Source organism: Neodiprion virginianus, chromosome 1 (genome assembly GCF_021901495.1).
Source record: "Neodiprion virginianus isolate iyNeoVirg1 chromosome 1, iyNeoVirg1.1, whole genome shotgun sequence".
Taxonomy (NCBI): domain Eukaryota; kingdom Metazoa; phylum Arthropoda; class Insecta; order Hymenoptera; family Diprionidae; genus Neodiprion; species Neodiprion virginianus.
In genome coordinates, this window is record NC_060877.1 from 28,846,397 (window position 1) to 28,861,891 (window position 15,495).

Genomic DNA, 15,495 nt, shown 5'->3' on the forward strand with positions numbered 1-15,495 from the left:
AATGTGGAAGAAAAATAAGAGTTTTCGAATTTTGTCGTTTAGGTTCCATCTTTTCGTTTCGGTATAGATATGAGGATACCAGTCGCTTGTGTTAGCATTTGGAAAATGTAGAGATTTTTGGTAATGCGATACTTGTATCCAAGCATCTATCCATCTGTTTACGGAATACCCTCAATCGAATTCCTTCAGTCGAGTTGAGTTTCGTGCAAATACTCAAGAATGTCAACTGTACGTAATATCTATCACCAGATACGCGAAACCCGCGTCGTTTCTTTCTACCATTCGCACATGATGCTAGATTTTTTTCTCCTCTCATCCACGCTGCGAGATGGATGCAGCGGCAATGCTCGTGGATAAAATTAAACTGTGAAAACTGGACAGAGTACGGAAAATGTCGCAATGCTGTACGAAAGAGAGTAAAAATTTTACCGATAATGTTCGCGTCGCATCGTGAAATGGGAGTGAAAGATTTCTTCGAAATAGATAAAAATTCGAAAATAACTGTCGAGTGTGAACCGCGTTTTGCATCTCGATAAAAAAAAATTATTAAAATAAATTCCGCAGAGAAAATGTTCTTTTGACATCGAGCACCTGACGTGGTAAGTCCTGGCCAATTTTCTACTTCAAAGCTCATAACGTTACCCGCACTTTTCTCTTTGGCGTTATTGCCGTGCTCAGTCTTTGTATGTCAGGCCGCTCCGGACAGTAAAGCAAGCGCTTTGCAGTCGAGCTTTCGTTTCAGGTTGGTTCTATTTTTTTTTTTTTTTTTTATCACCGCAGGCCAACTAGCATCCGCATAATTCGTGCAAAAAACCAAAATCACGCCTACTGCACGTGCGGAATGCAACCGAAGTTTTTCCCCACTTCTTGAATTGACTTCATTTTACTAATGTACGGAGATCTTGTGTTTTTTCGTTTTTTATTTGCACTACCGTTCCGTCAGAGGATAGTGAAAAGCATAGTATTCGAAAGTATCAACATTGGAAAGCGCATTTTGAGAAGCGATTTGGAGTTTTATTGAAAGATAGTTGTGTAACTTCTAAAACTTTTACGAATCCTTTTCCGACCTGACCTGAAACGAGAATTCGGAAGAGTTACGTCTCGTACGCTTGCCATCTAAGTTCTGAAAAATGTAGCTCCACCCGGAATTTTTAGGTCATACCCCAGAGTCTGGCACCCTTCAGCCAGCCACAGCTCACCTAACTCGGAGTTTCTCCCTGCCGCCTGGTTTGTTTCTTTGGTTCGATATTGGCCCCACCCTACGCGCGTCTATGCTAACAGGAACATCAAACGTAGACTGATAAGATGTATCTACAACTATGTATATTCGTGTACCTACGACCCTCTTCAACGTTTTTGGTATTTCTTTTTCGGCGAATAAATCATCAGGTGACGTTTGAAATCTGTGCTAGCAAATTGCGAATACATATATATATATATATATATAGAAGATTGATATTTTCGATGAAAACTTTCCCTCACTTCAGTCGGGAGTTTGATATTTTTTGTTGCTAAGGAGAGAGATATGGCTCGAGCTGTAAAAGAAACGATAAAAGAACGGTAGCGAGTTGGTTTTTTATGCCTCTATTCTTGTAATTTTTTTATATTTAGTTTTCATCCCTCCTATGTTCTTACAAAATCGTCGGGGTTCCACGACTTTTTTCAAAATTGCATGACGAGATTTAATGATCTGCAAAAATAGCGACAGCATTTACGACGTCGCCTGCAAGCTGTACGTAGCTCGTAGAGTTGTATTTTTACTTGATGACTCGAGCCCAGATCTCAGAGCTGGGTCGGATTCGGTTTCGTGCCTCCCACGTGGCGACACTGAGTCTAACTTTTGTTTTGTTGTTTAGGTAATTTGAGAAATCTCGGAACTCCAACAGCATCCATTCGTGTTTTTTCTCTCCCTTTGCATCTACCACCAAGCCAAATACGAAAAATTTTGCCTAGGGTATAACGCGAAATTTGTATCATCTGTACACCGACTTGGAAATCTTTTATAACCCGGTTTGAAAATATCCTCACGAAATCTGATGCTTAAAAAACAGCTCAATGTAAATTACTAATGAATAATTTATACAGGGTAGGTACAAGGGTGAAACGTTACCGCAGGGTAGCGTATAATGAAATGGAAAACTGTCAAGAATCAACGTCGGCTCTTTTTCGTACCGTTGATTAACTCAGTACTTGACGGGTACTTTATTGAATAGAAGTCTTCAAAAGAGCAGAAAAGATTTCGTCCGTAATAAATCGAATGAAAACAATAACGATAGTCGATGAATTATCAACGTATTATCAATATATTATATGAAACATCAATGATTGTAGTAAACCAGGTCTTAACTCTGATCATGGCCAATAGAAATTGAGCTCACAATTTTTGATGCGTAGAGAAGACAATACCCTTAATTATAATCCATTCTTCACAGGTTCGTAATTCTGTGAACGAATAATACCGTAGGTAAATTATCATTAGCATCATTACTATGGGCGCCCGGAAGTCTAGACGAGATGCTGAGGGAAGAGACAAGAGGAGATAAATGCCATTGCACCGCAGCAGTGAATCGATAAAGAGTCCTTCAGAAATTCCAGGCTATGCCGCACCTGCCGTTCAAGATGCATGGAAGTAAAATCCTGAGGTTAAAAAATAGCGTAAAAACTGTTTTAGCCAGTGAAAGATTGATCCCGTAGCTACCTAGCGATACAAAAAGCTTCGAAGCTTGAGTGCCCTGGTTTAGAAACGCTCGAAGTGCTTTGCCAAAACGACTTGTCTCCTTAAATAAATAAAGAGACATGTTAAATATAATCCATCTGCCCTCGCCGTTTCGCAGCAACTCGTCTATTTCAAAATCGCTTTCCACCCGCCCACATCTCGTAATGAAAGTAATTATCTGTCAATTGTGACCACCTGATGATGTGTTTCATGATCAGAAAGCTCGTCGTTATCAAGCCTCTATGAATTTGCTGTTAGTTAACTCCCCGGAAAATTTTACCTTGGATTGCGCAACGACTTGCGTATTTTTCTCGTGTATTATATCTCGTGCGGAGGAATCTTTTAATAACATCGACTGCACCTGCTGGTCGAATTTCAAGAAGAAAAAAACTAAAGTTATATCCACGTTCAGGATGTCTTGAGAGCTTTGAGAGTACAGGTTTAGAAGTGAATAAAAATAAATATATTCAAAAAAAGATGTGGAAAAGTTTGGAATACATGCTTCGGATATGTCGGCAGAAATTCTGTGCTATAAAATAACACAGAAATGAAAAACTTTCGGCGGATAGTCGTGTTAATATCGAAATTGCGTTCGGTATTATTAACCCTCGGTGACCGTCGCTGGATATGTCGATAAATAGGGACGTATAATCAGAATTGATGAGGCGAAGCGTGGTTGGCGGAATCGAGATTACCAACCTTCCTGCACTATAGCTACTTTTTCACGTCCGGTGGGAGACCCGACGAAAATAACACGCGGCTCCTCTCCAATCGGTCGAGACGCCGGACCAAACAATTCATTTCTCTCCTCCCACTTGGTGACAAAGTACGAAGATTGATCGCGTGATTCGTCTGCAAATATCTCAAATCGATTCGCCGTCTTCTGCTTCGATAACCGAGGAAGCAATCCTCTGGTAGTCTGACTTTAGTCGATTCAATGAGGACCAGAACCAACTTCGCTGTGCATGATCTTTGACTCTGTGAAATTGGACCCGATTTGAAGGGAGGAAAGCTTCACCGTTCGATCAGCGTCCAGTTTCGTTTCAACGAAATCAGAAAGAATCGTTATTTTCTTACATCAGGCAATTCCTGAAACGGGGTGGTAGAGATATCTTGAAGGTACAGTTGATACGCCTTATTACAAAAGAAGTGGCCACTAACATGGAGGAATTACAGCATATTTTGCACGATCTACAAATCGGTTGACACCTGTCAGATTTTAAGAATTGCTTAGCCAAAGTCACCATGTAAAAGTATTGAATCTACGAATTTTACTGTAGGATCTCCAATTTCTAACTTCTGCAATTGTTGCGTGAATCTGTTGAATTACAGGCTCTGCTGCACTTGATATTGCAAAGTCGGAGGGTTAGGTTCAAAGATTTGCCATTCATTAATTGTTACACTACGCCACTTGTCTCTGGGGCTCTTCAGAGAGAGAGAGAGAGAGAGAGAGAGAGAGAGAGAGAGATGGTCTCGAACCAATCATTCGGCGTCGAGTGTGATCCTCAAAAATGGGGAGTGAACACTCGGAGCTACCGGCACGGTTTTGTCAATAGCGGTATTCACGCTCGAATGAATACCAAGCCCAAATCACATGCGTGGATACACGCGAACCCATGTGAGGCACGCTTTGTACACAGTGGGGTGCACGCGGATAGCTGCTTCTATGCGTGCTCAGGGACTGTTATCTTCCCGGATAGGCCAACCACACTACAAACAGACTTTGACAATTAATTGTTCTCAAATTCGTTCTCGTGCAAACTCATTCAGGTACTTTGTTAAGCCAGAGGTGAGGAAAACTTAATTTGCAAAGTAAATAAACATACGATTTTGCAGGATAGTCTAGATATCGGATTAATCTCACACATTTCGTGACAATATCACGTGATTCCGTTATCGCATTTCGTCGAATACTCTTGTGTTAATTTATAACTATTTAATGTTGACGATGGAGGAACGAGCTCGGTAGAATCGGTTTTTTTTTTCTCGCCAGAATCGACGCGGTGATTCGACGTTTCGAACAATTCCACAACACTTAATTCCCCTGAAGATTCGTAGTTTGCGTCACATTGGCAGTTGATCGTACGTTCGAACCGCTGTTTCTTATCCTCACTTTCATTCTTGGCACAAAGTCAGGCTTTCGCGTGACGAGAAGTTGAATTTCATAAATTCAATTATTTCGCTTGAATATCCTCCGCTCGTTGTGAACGTCCACCAGCATACGGCTGGTCTGGAGACACTCGCTTAAACTCGTAGATTATAAAGGGCTCCGGTAGAACCTGATATCACTATTGTACAAACCAACTGGATCAGTGACGCGCTACCTGCGCGGAATGGAATTCCGAACGTCAAGGCAAATAATGTGTTATTGACTTGACTCTGTCGAATGTGGTCAATTCGTGAGCGATGTCGAACCGCCTAGCCAGTTGACGGCACATAATATGCGGCTGTCGCCGAGGGGGTTATTCAGTATTTCGTGAAACTCCACGCTCCCCAGAGCATATGCGATGACGTTGACATTCAGTGGTAATTTTGAATTTTCGTTTCTTTTTGCGCTTCTGCGATGTCTCGCTTTGAATTTCAAATTCGCCATTTTGCAGAGCGACCCTTTTCGGTCGGTAGGGTAACTCCCAAACTAGAGGTTGTAATCCCGTGAGTGAGAAAGAGCTTTCCAGCAGCTGGTTTATCCTAACCTGCAATGCGGAGAGTGTAAATCCTTTTTGAATCAAATTATCCGTAGAATACCGCATTTGGTTGGGATCAACCGACAACTGTAGTGTATTCAATTTATATCCGGGTACGTGCGTCCTTACTTCATCCTTTACTCTTAGGGCTCTTCGTGTAGCTAGGTACTAAAAGTAGACGTGTTAAGCTACTGGTAATTGTCCGTAACCAAGCGGCGTACTGTGTTCTCATGCAAATTTGTCCAATTTAGCCCACACGTATTACGTTCGACGGTGACAGGCTGCGATAAATAAATCCAAACACCCTGAGTAAATGGTGGGCATGCTAATTTTGAGGATAACGAATAATATAATTTATACCAACAATACACGCCTATGTTAGAGATCGTTTGATGTGAACATGTTACGAATGTATTAAAATTTATAACCAACTTATATTCAGTTTTATTTTGGTGCAGAGATCCGTTTTGAATCTTATATTGTTCCCGTAAATTCATATAATTGCGGTTGAAATTCTTTCGTTAAAAAATTTCCGGTGAATATCTCTTTTCTAGCGATATTGATTTTAATTACATATAATCTCGTTCGCCCACATCAAAGCACCTCGATTAAAGCTCTTTTATCATTTTGATTAACGCATACCAACCCACCCTCCTCACGGTAAACGTCAAAGTTGATGAAAATTTGCAACCCCTGTTGTTATTTTTTTCTGATGATTGTTATTATAATTGGAAGAATTCAGCATTTCGAACACACCGGTATTCGTGAAGAAAGACGCCCTGCCTTTAAACTCTCGAAATTGATAGCTTGAGAAAATTTTTTAACGCCCTTAACTTTGATAGCGTCGGCATAACTTCCTCTACCCGCGCCCTTTTGTGTATTTCTTGGTTGTTTTGCCGCCAGGAATAACAACGTTGTTCCATCCCTAAGAATATCCTCGCGTCTGCTTCCCGGGTAAATGTCAGGGGCTGAGAGAATAAATTAGAAACCGTAATAACTTTCCTCCGCCTCGGATCTCTTGTGTCCTGGATTCCGAGGTCACTCGGATAAGAATTGGCATTGATTATTTCATTGATCGAGAAGCCGAGTGACTGATTGAAAACTGATCCGATTATCGCCTCTCGCCTGTCGCTCATTAGATTCGACCAACAGTTGCACCGACGATGAGACGATGAACATATCATCCAGTCGATGTGAAAATCATCCCAAATTAATCGGCTAGGTTACACAAACCGCTTTCCGCGTCGGTGTTCACTTTAAAATAAACTCCAGCAGTGAACGCGTGATTCGTTAATCATCCCTCGATTCTCACTCGATCGACGAGGCGTTTCGCTTTGTTTCAATTTGTCAACAATCCAACCCTGTACTGGTCATCACTGACACCATACAGCTCCAGAAGCTCGGACACGTAAGGTTAGAGGATTTCAAACTACCGGAGGCATTGGTCGGTGATTACAACGCCTAGGTACACCTATCGGGTGCATCGAGTATACGTCAGCTCGATAACTCCAATTATCAAAGAGCCTGGACACACTGTGTTAAGTAAATTACAACACATCCCTAGAAGGTTTCGCACGTTGCGCCATGACGTGAGATAACTGTTGATATTGCTCCAATTTCCTGTTGATCCTAACGCGCAAGATCCAACTTCGATTTCGGCCAACTTTGTTGGTATGTGAATATCATTAAGGAGTCGGAATCAAAGCTGCATTTGAAGCCAAATTTATATCTTTAATGTAAATTAGGTTGTCAACTCTTGGTATATATGTGTGCATTTTTTTTTTTTTTTTTACGAGAAAAAACATTTGATTTTCAGGAAACTTGGTGCAGGAGATGGAGAAGCGTTTCGAGACGTGGACTGGCCACCACTGCTTCCTCATTTTCATCGAGCCTTGAACCTAGTCTGAAGAAAGAGCCGAAGGATAAGAAGACTTTCGCAGATACTCCGGAACTTGTCGGTGAGTTTTCGTTAGATAATTAAAAAGCTAATTTTACGAAGTTCTGTATAATGCAGCTCGTGCTGAATCAACTGCAGCAATTAAATCGAAGTGTATCATATATCGTGTAACAAGGAAATGTTTCATTGAAGCAGTTTTTCTCCGTCCGTAATCGTGCAATTCTCGATATTGTATTTTTTCTTGAAACATCGGCAGGCTCTTTGTCTTCATTTCAGACGTTGCCGTAATTTTTACAGCCAGAAATGATCTAGTAGCAGGAATCCTTCAGCTACTTGAATTTAAAATTATGATCCCAACTTGGAGTTCACTTGAGACCACTCCACGGTACTTTAGCTCTGTACCACTTTACTAAAAATTCTCGACATTTGCAGTCAATTCTTACCCTCGTGATACTACAGAGTGAAAAGCTCGCTTATCCACCGTTTTCTCTGTGGGATAACGCGGGTGCGCCTTTTAACAAAAAGCGCGTCCCTATCTGCCCCGAAATCAATCGCAAATATTCACTGCCTTCCCCCTACTCAGAGACTTCAGATCTAACCCTGATCCTTTACTTATCTGTGATACCGACTCACAAAGAGAGGAACTTGTGATACGACTTTGATCAATGATTAATTGATGCTAGACGATTGCACGAGTTACGTCTCGATCACGTGAATCGGCAGCATTTACTTTTAGCGCTGCGGACAACGTCGAAGTTCAGTGAATTGCGCAAACCTGACGATCGTGAAAAGTGCAGTTGAATAAATAGGTGAATATAATTTCAACGTGCTTTGCCAGTCGCCTTAACCTCGTTGTAAATCATGCAGTATGCCGTGCAAACTCCTCGTAAACGAGGGAATATCAACTCGCACGCAACAACTTTTATCACGATATTTTTATAAGACCACACGTATGGCAACCTGCGTACAATCTCTAGGATCGTTTAATCTAATTTTTTTGCTTTTGGAAATTACCAGTACCATTGCCTGCGATTGAAATATCAGTAGATCGACTCACGTATTACATGATATTCATTAACACTTGCAAAAGCAATTGCGATGATTTATTACCGTGTTATTAAAATATGTCCGGCGATAAAAACTCTGGAGGCGATCAATGCTTGGGTCAACTCTTGCAAATGGGGTTAATGATAATTAAAGTTTTCGTTACATTCTAATTATTTTTCATGTAAGAAACTAAATTTTTCACAACGATGAAAAGTGAAATGAGCGGTACACGAATCAAGCTCTTTGAACTCATTCTGAATTATCATGTCACAGCAAAATCATTCGGTTGTTTTAAAATCCCAACGTTGTCGACTGTATCGTGACCCAGGCAGTGGGACGTAACTATTGTATCAACGAGTCAATTATAAATCCAGGCAACCCGGAAAATGAAAAGCTTGTACCCCCGAGACAGCGAGGGTAGTTCTCTGAGGGGTGACTGAACCCCAAGGGAACGGGCCGTTCTGAAAGACAGAACGCAAAGATGCATGTGTCACTCGAGCACTCGCATTCAAAGTTCGGGATTGCCTTGACGAATATGTCGGAAGAATAAGACTATGTACGTACACTACCGAAATGTGGTGAATGCGGGAAAAATTTGTTCCGCGCGCAGAGGGTGCCACCGGCAATCGAAGCGGTCAAACTGAAAATCGGAGCGCTCGGCGCGAGGGAGGATTCCAAAATTATCACTCATCGCGACAGGTCGCTAAGCGGGACTCGGAGCAGCCGATACACCCGGTAACACCAAAGTTCACGTAGTTTGTCTGATTTCCAGTATTTTAATCTCAAAATCTGTTTGAAATATTGATTTACAAAAAACTCGAAGTTACATTTTTCTCATTAATCGAAAATATTCAAGTTCTTCGTATCAACATTATTATAAACTTTAAATCGCGTCTATAGGTAAAATATCAGGAAAGTCAGGGTATAATGCAATAAAGTTTCATTGAAACGATTACGTGAATGCAGAAGTGGCAGACTGGTTGCATTGCCAAGGCGCACTTATAGAAGGAAGTACCTCTACCTTTATACCTTTACAATGCGAGTTGTTGAAATATGCAGCCAACCTCTGGGACAGAAGTATAATAAGGTATACATGTGGCTCGATAGTCTCGAGTGGTAAGTGAAAAAGAATTGTTCACAAATTCTGATTCTTCGTGTCCTCACCGTGAACGCTCCAATTCCTCTGCCGTTTTTTCACGTCGCTGGCTTTAAACTTAAACGCAAATGGAAAACGTCTTCCGGTTCGTCTTATACATTCGCAAAAGTAAACGTTGACTCACTTCGTCGAATTTAATTATTAAAAATTGTCCTGGATAACTTGGCTCTGGGTTCTTTGCTTTTTACTTTTAATGAAAAATCTGACTGAAAAGAAACAATCACGATAATATTCCGTTCTATTTATTATTATTATTATTTTTTTTTTTTTTTTTTGCTTGATTTATCTTGTGGAATTGCGCACGTTCGCGTATCGCCACGAATTTCCCAGCATTTTCAGTCTGGTGGTTATTTTATTGTATTTCTTACGACTCTGAGAGCACTTCGTTGTCTTGCTCGGTCATTCAGTTAGCTCCAAGTCGTGGTTTGAACAAAGACTCTAGACGACCTTCAATGGGAGCTGTACCTACCTTTCGCTCTCACGGATAGAATTGTAACAGCCCTTGATGATCCTTTTTATCGTTGTATGATATTTTTGGAAACCTTTTGAAAGCTTCTGGAGAAAGAAATAAAATCAACGGAATCAGCGAGAGTTTAATCTAGAATATAGGTGATAAATCATGTTGGAAGGAGTTCGATGAATCGATTGCGGTCTCTCGATTTAGGTATGCTCGCTGAATTATTTCCGTACACAGCTTCGAGGCGGTTTCTGGGATCGTTGCAGTTGTAGAAAACTATACTGAAAAGATCACGAATCAAACGTTATAATTCACAGTATCGCACCCGGGTCTCTTTTCTCTGCAAGAAACCATTTATTTTTACTATTTCAATTTTATACCTTATATTTTTCTCGTTTTCATAATCTAAGTTACGTAACATGTCGTACAAACGAATCACGCCATGCAAATATACAATATACTTGTTCAAGTACATCTGTCATCAAATGTCGTCAATTTTTGAGCGCCAAGATTATTCGTCTAACCGACGATAGATTATCTGTTAATTGCACTTACTCATTATACTTCTAATCCCATTTCTCCAGACGACATTGTACGACGGGGTTTGAAATAATTTGGCGCATTTTTCTTTTTGCCAATCTTTTATACATAATAAATAATAGAGAATTTTACTTTACAAAAATTGACTAAAATTCTCTCATCGTACGTTTATAGTACATATCGTATATTTACAGTAGTTTATCTGTCCGCGGAACGATGAGTGCGCCTTATTCAAGCAACCGGACTTACAGTTCTCATTTCAGGTTCAAACATCGTATACCGCAACCGAGACATCCCAAACGTTGTCAAAACAAATAATATTCGACATTTGGGATGACTGTGGCAGGATACGATGCTCAACCTGAACAGGAGAGCTGTAACTCCGGTTGCTTGAACAAGGCGCACCCGTCGTTTCGAAGGTAGAGAAACTCACTGTGTAATATACCCCTGAAACGCTGATGGTTCGGGAAATATGTCAGCTTTATGCAATTACCATAATGTACCTTAATATTGTAATATGACTTATACACAGTGCCTTCCTAAAATAATGACGACCATCAGGTTATGCCGTTAACCTTTGCTAATTCGCATCACTCGCGGTATGACAATAATTTATATACCTATAGCAACTGAAATTGTACACGTGAAATGAAACAGTGTCGACAAATGAATTCTAATTTTTTCTATCGTTGGAATTGAGACTGTCTTCCAATACTTCAAATTCCTCGAAATCAATTTCTCCGAACTTGCATTTCTTCTCTTGGATCGGGTCGTTAACTTGCCACTGGTTAAACGTGCTGTTGTTAAATTTGTTCGCGTAGCATTTTGTGTCTTCTAATTTTCCAAGCTTGAAATCGGCCTTGAAAATTTCCGGCTCTTTGACCTCCTCCTTTTTCGGCTCGAGTCCGATCACGATCGGCGGTTCTTTCTTTACTTCCGGTTCGATAATCTCCTCGGCAGCATCGTCCGCTTCCACGACCTCGACGTTGCGCCCTTCCATTATCGGGCATTTTCTAAGATCATAATTTGGCGTGTACTCGATACGCGAAGCGCCGTTCGTCTGCTCGCCGATTTTCTTGCTGAATTTATCGCGCTTTGATTGGTCGTTGACTAGTCTACCGGCAAGCTCTAACCTGCTGTCGCAAGAGTTGCTCTTCACCAATCGAAACTTGACGTAATCCTTGGAAGCTTCGTTGCTCTTGGGCTTATTCCTCATTATTTCACGCATTATCTTCCCTGTTATAGGCGGCGATATTAACGGGCTGTTACAGGTGTTTACCACCTTCCCTCCGTAGTAGGTGACCGAGGTTCCACACTCCCTTATCTTCTTCAGGACGTCCTGAGACACCGAGTGCCCAGGTCCGTTGTCGATATCGTCGTCGTCCTGACACTCGTCCTCGTCCTCGGACGACGTGCACTGGACTCCACTACCGGGATCGGTGTCTGGATAATCGCTGGATACACCGCTGCTAACGCTCCCCGCGTCCCAGTTGTGAAGGTACTTTATCCCCTTGTGCTTTGAGAGTCCGCTGTCGCTGGGCGAGGTCTGTCCACTCCTCGCCTCGAAGGCCTGGGCGATGATCCTGGTCTTGGACTCACTCCTCGGGCTTTCCATCCCGTCCTTGTTCGCCGCGTTTTTCGCCCTGCTCGAGCTCCGGGATCCGTCGGCTTTGTCCGATCCATCGAAGCTCTCGCTTATCTGTCTGAGGTCCTTCATGCTCACTGTTTTCCTCGTAGGACTGTTCCTCGAGAAGGTCGGATCGGGAGTTTTTAGTTTCAAAGTCCCCTCGAACATCTTTCTCACGTTTCTGACCGTGTCCGGATCGGGCAGTTCGTCGTCGATCAATTCCCTGTTAACGCGTATCGGGTGGTAAAAGAAGTGCCGCCTTAGGCCAGCCTGCTTCGGGCTCTTGGGCGGCTGGTTTCCCGCGTTTTTATCACCCTCCACTTTTCGCTGTTCCTCACACTTTTTCTCAATAGCTCCCGATATGCGGCATGACGAAGGGTTCTTCGATTTTCCCCCGCCGCACCTCGTCGACGTCGTCTTTCTCTCGACCGTCTCGGCCCGCACAGGTTCGATTATCACGACGTTATTGTCGACCAGAAGATCGTGGAACGAATACTCTTGGAGGTACTGCATCAGCCCTTCGAAAACTTGTTCGTTCTTCATACTGCCGAACATGTTCTTGCTGAACAAGTCCGATTTCATTATCTTGTACCTTATGTGATCGAATTCCGGACTGTTTTCGCTCTTCGCCGAGCCGTCGACGCTGCAGCTGAACGACCTTGAGAGTGCCGAGTGGTTGTTCTCGGTGTCGTTCGCCACCGCTTTCGTTCCGTCTTCCACCTCGTCGATTCCGTCCATCGACTGCCTCCGCGTGTCGCTCCCTGACTCGGATCCCAACCCTAAATCGGAGCTGTCAGATCTGGCCTCGAAGCCGAGACTGCCCTTTACCGCGTTGCAAGCCTTTCCGAACATGCTTGTCGTATGGTTTATTATTCTTCCGAATTTACCCTCCGAGCGTTCGCTCTTGGCTCCGCCGTTCACCTTGCACTTCGTTTCGAAGAACGTCTTTACGTCTTCGACCCGGACCTCATCTTGGCTCTCGTTCGTCTTATCCTCGTTCGACGAGAGTTTCGAGTCGTTCGTTATCACGCAATCGTTACTCTGCGAAATGGTTCCATCGGTTTGCTTATCGGAGTTCATCGCTTCGGTCACATCGCCAATTTCGATTACCGATGTCCTGTTACGCTTCGTTACGTCGTTGTCGATGACCTTGAGCACCTGAGGTCTACGCGACATTTCCTCTTGATCCTCGGAGTCAGATATCCAAATCGATTTGTAGTCCTCCGCCTCTTCGATCCTTCGGTAATCCTTAACCGGTCTCACAACCGCAACGTCCGCCCTGAACTTATCTTGGTCCGAATCGAGGATCAGGACGCGTTTTTCTCCAGATTTTTGGCTAAACGCTTTGTCCGAAAACCCTGTCGCTTCTTCGCCAATCCTAGATACATAAATGGGGTCTTCTTCACCGTTCTCGGAGTTCGAGAGATCGTTGATTTCTTTAATCTTCGACGCGTTCAACGCCTCAACGATATCGGGCTCGAGTCCTTCGCTATGCTGATAAGAATTCTGCTTTTCCCGATTCTCACTCCGCAATTTGTCAGGATCTTCTATCCCGTATTTGTCTTCGTATTCGTCCGACGACGATTGAACCTGGCGATAGTTCTTCTCGAATAATTCACGATTCCGCTCTTTTTTTTTCGCCTTAACGCCGTTATCCGATCCGTTTCTATCGTCGAATTGCAAACGGACGTTTGACAACGGTAGGAGGTCCAACACGTTGAAGTACTCGAGCTCTTTGTCGTCCTCGAATAATACACTGTCCAAACTTCGGTGCTCCTTTCGCTTTCTTTTTACCTGTGAAACGATTTAATTTCAGTGTAAAGCTATGCAAGAATATTTGTTGTACGAGAGTAAGAATAATGTCGAGCCGATAAACTGACCTGAGTGTAAATGCAGTCTATACTCCTGTTTCCCTCCGTTGACCAATTTTCTTGGACGACATCGACAAGGCCCGAGACGTTGTCCAAGTTCTGGATGCTTTGGTAGCGTTTCGGTGCTTCGGGCCACTCGAGAATGTTGAGTCGATCTGGGTTATGATTCTGTCGCGAATTCTGGGGTATGAAATTTGGCAGCGAGACGTGTGGATCGGACACCGAATATGTGTCGGAAGGCAAACGTGATCGGTACACTCTTGGATTCGAGACCTCGAATGATTCGTTGAGGTGTTGCTGGCTCTTTGAAAGTCTGCAATCGAAAGTCAACAGGTATAAACCCCCGGTTAATGAAGCGGCAGCTGTATCCCTGTACCCTCTTGGAATTCTTAATGCCCTCTTGAAATTTTGATACCGAAGTGAATTGATCGCCTGAGTGATCTTGAAAGGTGACGATTAACGGCTCAGTCTTGGGAATCAATTTATTCCAGTCTTAATTGGAGAACGGGTGAAACAAGGGTGTTTGTAATGAATATATCGATGTCTTGCTACGAGGCAAAACTAGATCACAAAGAAAACTTGGCAATCATTTCGTTATTTTTCATTGATCGGAACGCCCGTTTCAATATATTGCCGAGTTTGCAGTGAGTTCAATGTGGAGAAACGGAACGACTGAACTTTACTTTCCAGAAACTTTGTACCATTGTTAGAACTGTGGAAGTTCGATACACGAGGTGAAACAAATTTAGTAGAAAGGTAATCGGGAAAGGCGTAGGAAAAACAAGGAATCGAAACTTGAGAGCGGTCAAAGTTTATTATCAGAAAAAGGTTCCTTGGAGAAAAATTTTAGCTGAACTTACCGCCTCGCTTCGTGGATACCCTAATTTTTCACCGGAAGAGCGTGGCTTCAAAACCGTTATATTAATGAAAAACGTGAAACGTGTCAGGTGATACCGGTAAAAGACGTTAATCGATACTCTTTCCTGTTTCTTGTTAATCGCGTCTTTCTCTTAATTACTAAATTCACTAAAGGAAATGGAAACAACCTCCACTTTTCAGTCACGCCTTGATTCGAATAGTATAAAGAGTGTGACATGCGGGATTAAAGAAAGAAAAAAAAAATCTGCTTCTTCATCGCCCTCTAAAGTTCAATAAGGGTTTCACCCTTTTTCCTCGGTTACGTAACTTTCGCCCGATGTGAGTATGTGGAGGCGTTTTACATGTATAACGTATAATCAGGCACGCGAATGGATCCTTAGGAATGAGTTTCGCCAGGAGTTCCGTATCTTATATAGTTTCGCAAAGTTTATCAAAATTTAACGATCGTACTGTTTCGCTGTAGTTCGAGAAAACCTCGCCGTTGTTTCCGCGAGGAAAGGGGCACGAGAGGTCAATTAAATTCATTCGTCTCTCACCAAGTTACAAGGAGAGAAATTCTGACATTTCCATGAAAACCCGTCGTGATTTTTTTCCTCTGGCTGTATTTTCTTTGGCTTTGTT

At 42.5% G+C, this 15,495-nt stretch overlaps 1 protein-coding gene across 2 annotated transcripts in view; it reads left to right on the forward strand.

Moving 5' to 3' along the window:
• The window catches only part of LOC124300632 (calcium uniporter protein, mitochondrial), a 73,350-nt gene that overhangs the window by 22,293 nt on the left and 35,562 nt on the right, over positions 1-15,495 (forward strand). For both annotated transcript variants that reach the window (XM_046754964.1, XM_046755034.1), the window contains exon 2: positions 7,217-7,358. In XM_046754964.1, the coding sequence (XP_046610920.1) occupies positions 7,217-7,358 (142 nt within the window). The remainder of the gene's footprint in view (positions 1-7,216; positions 7,359-15,495) is intronic.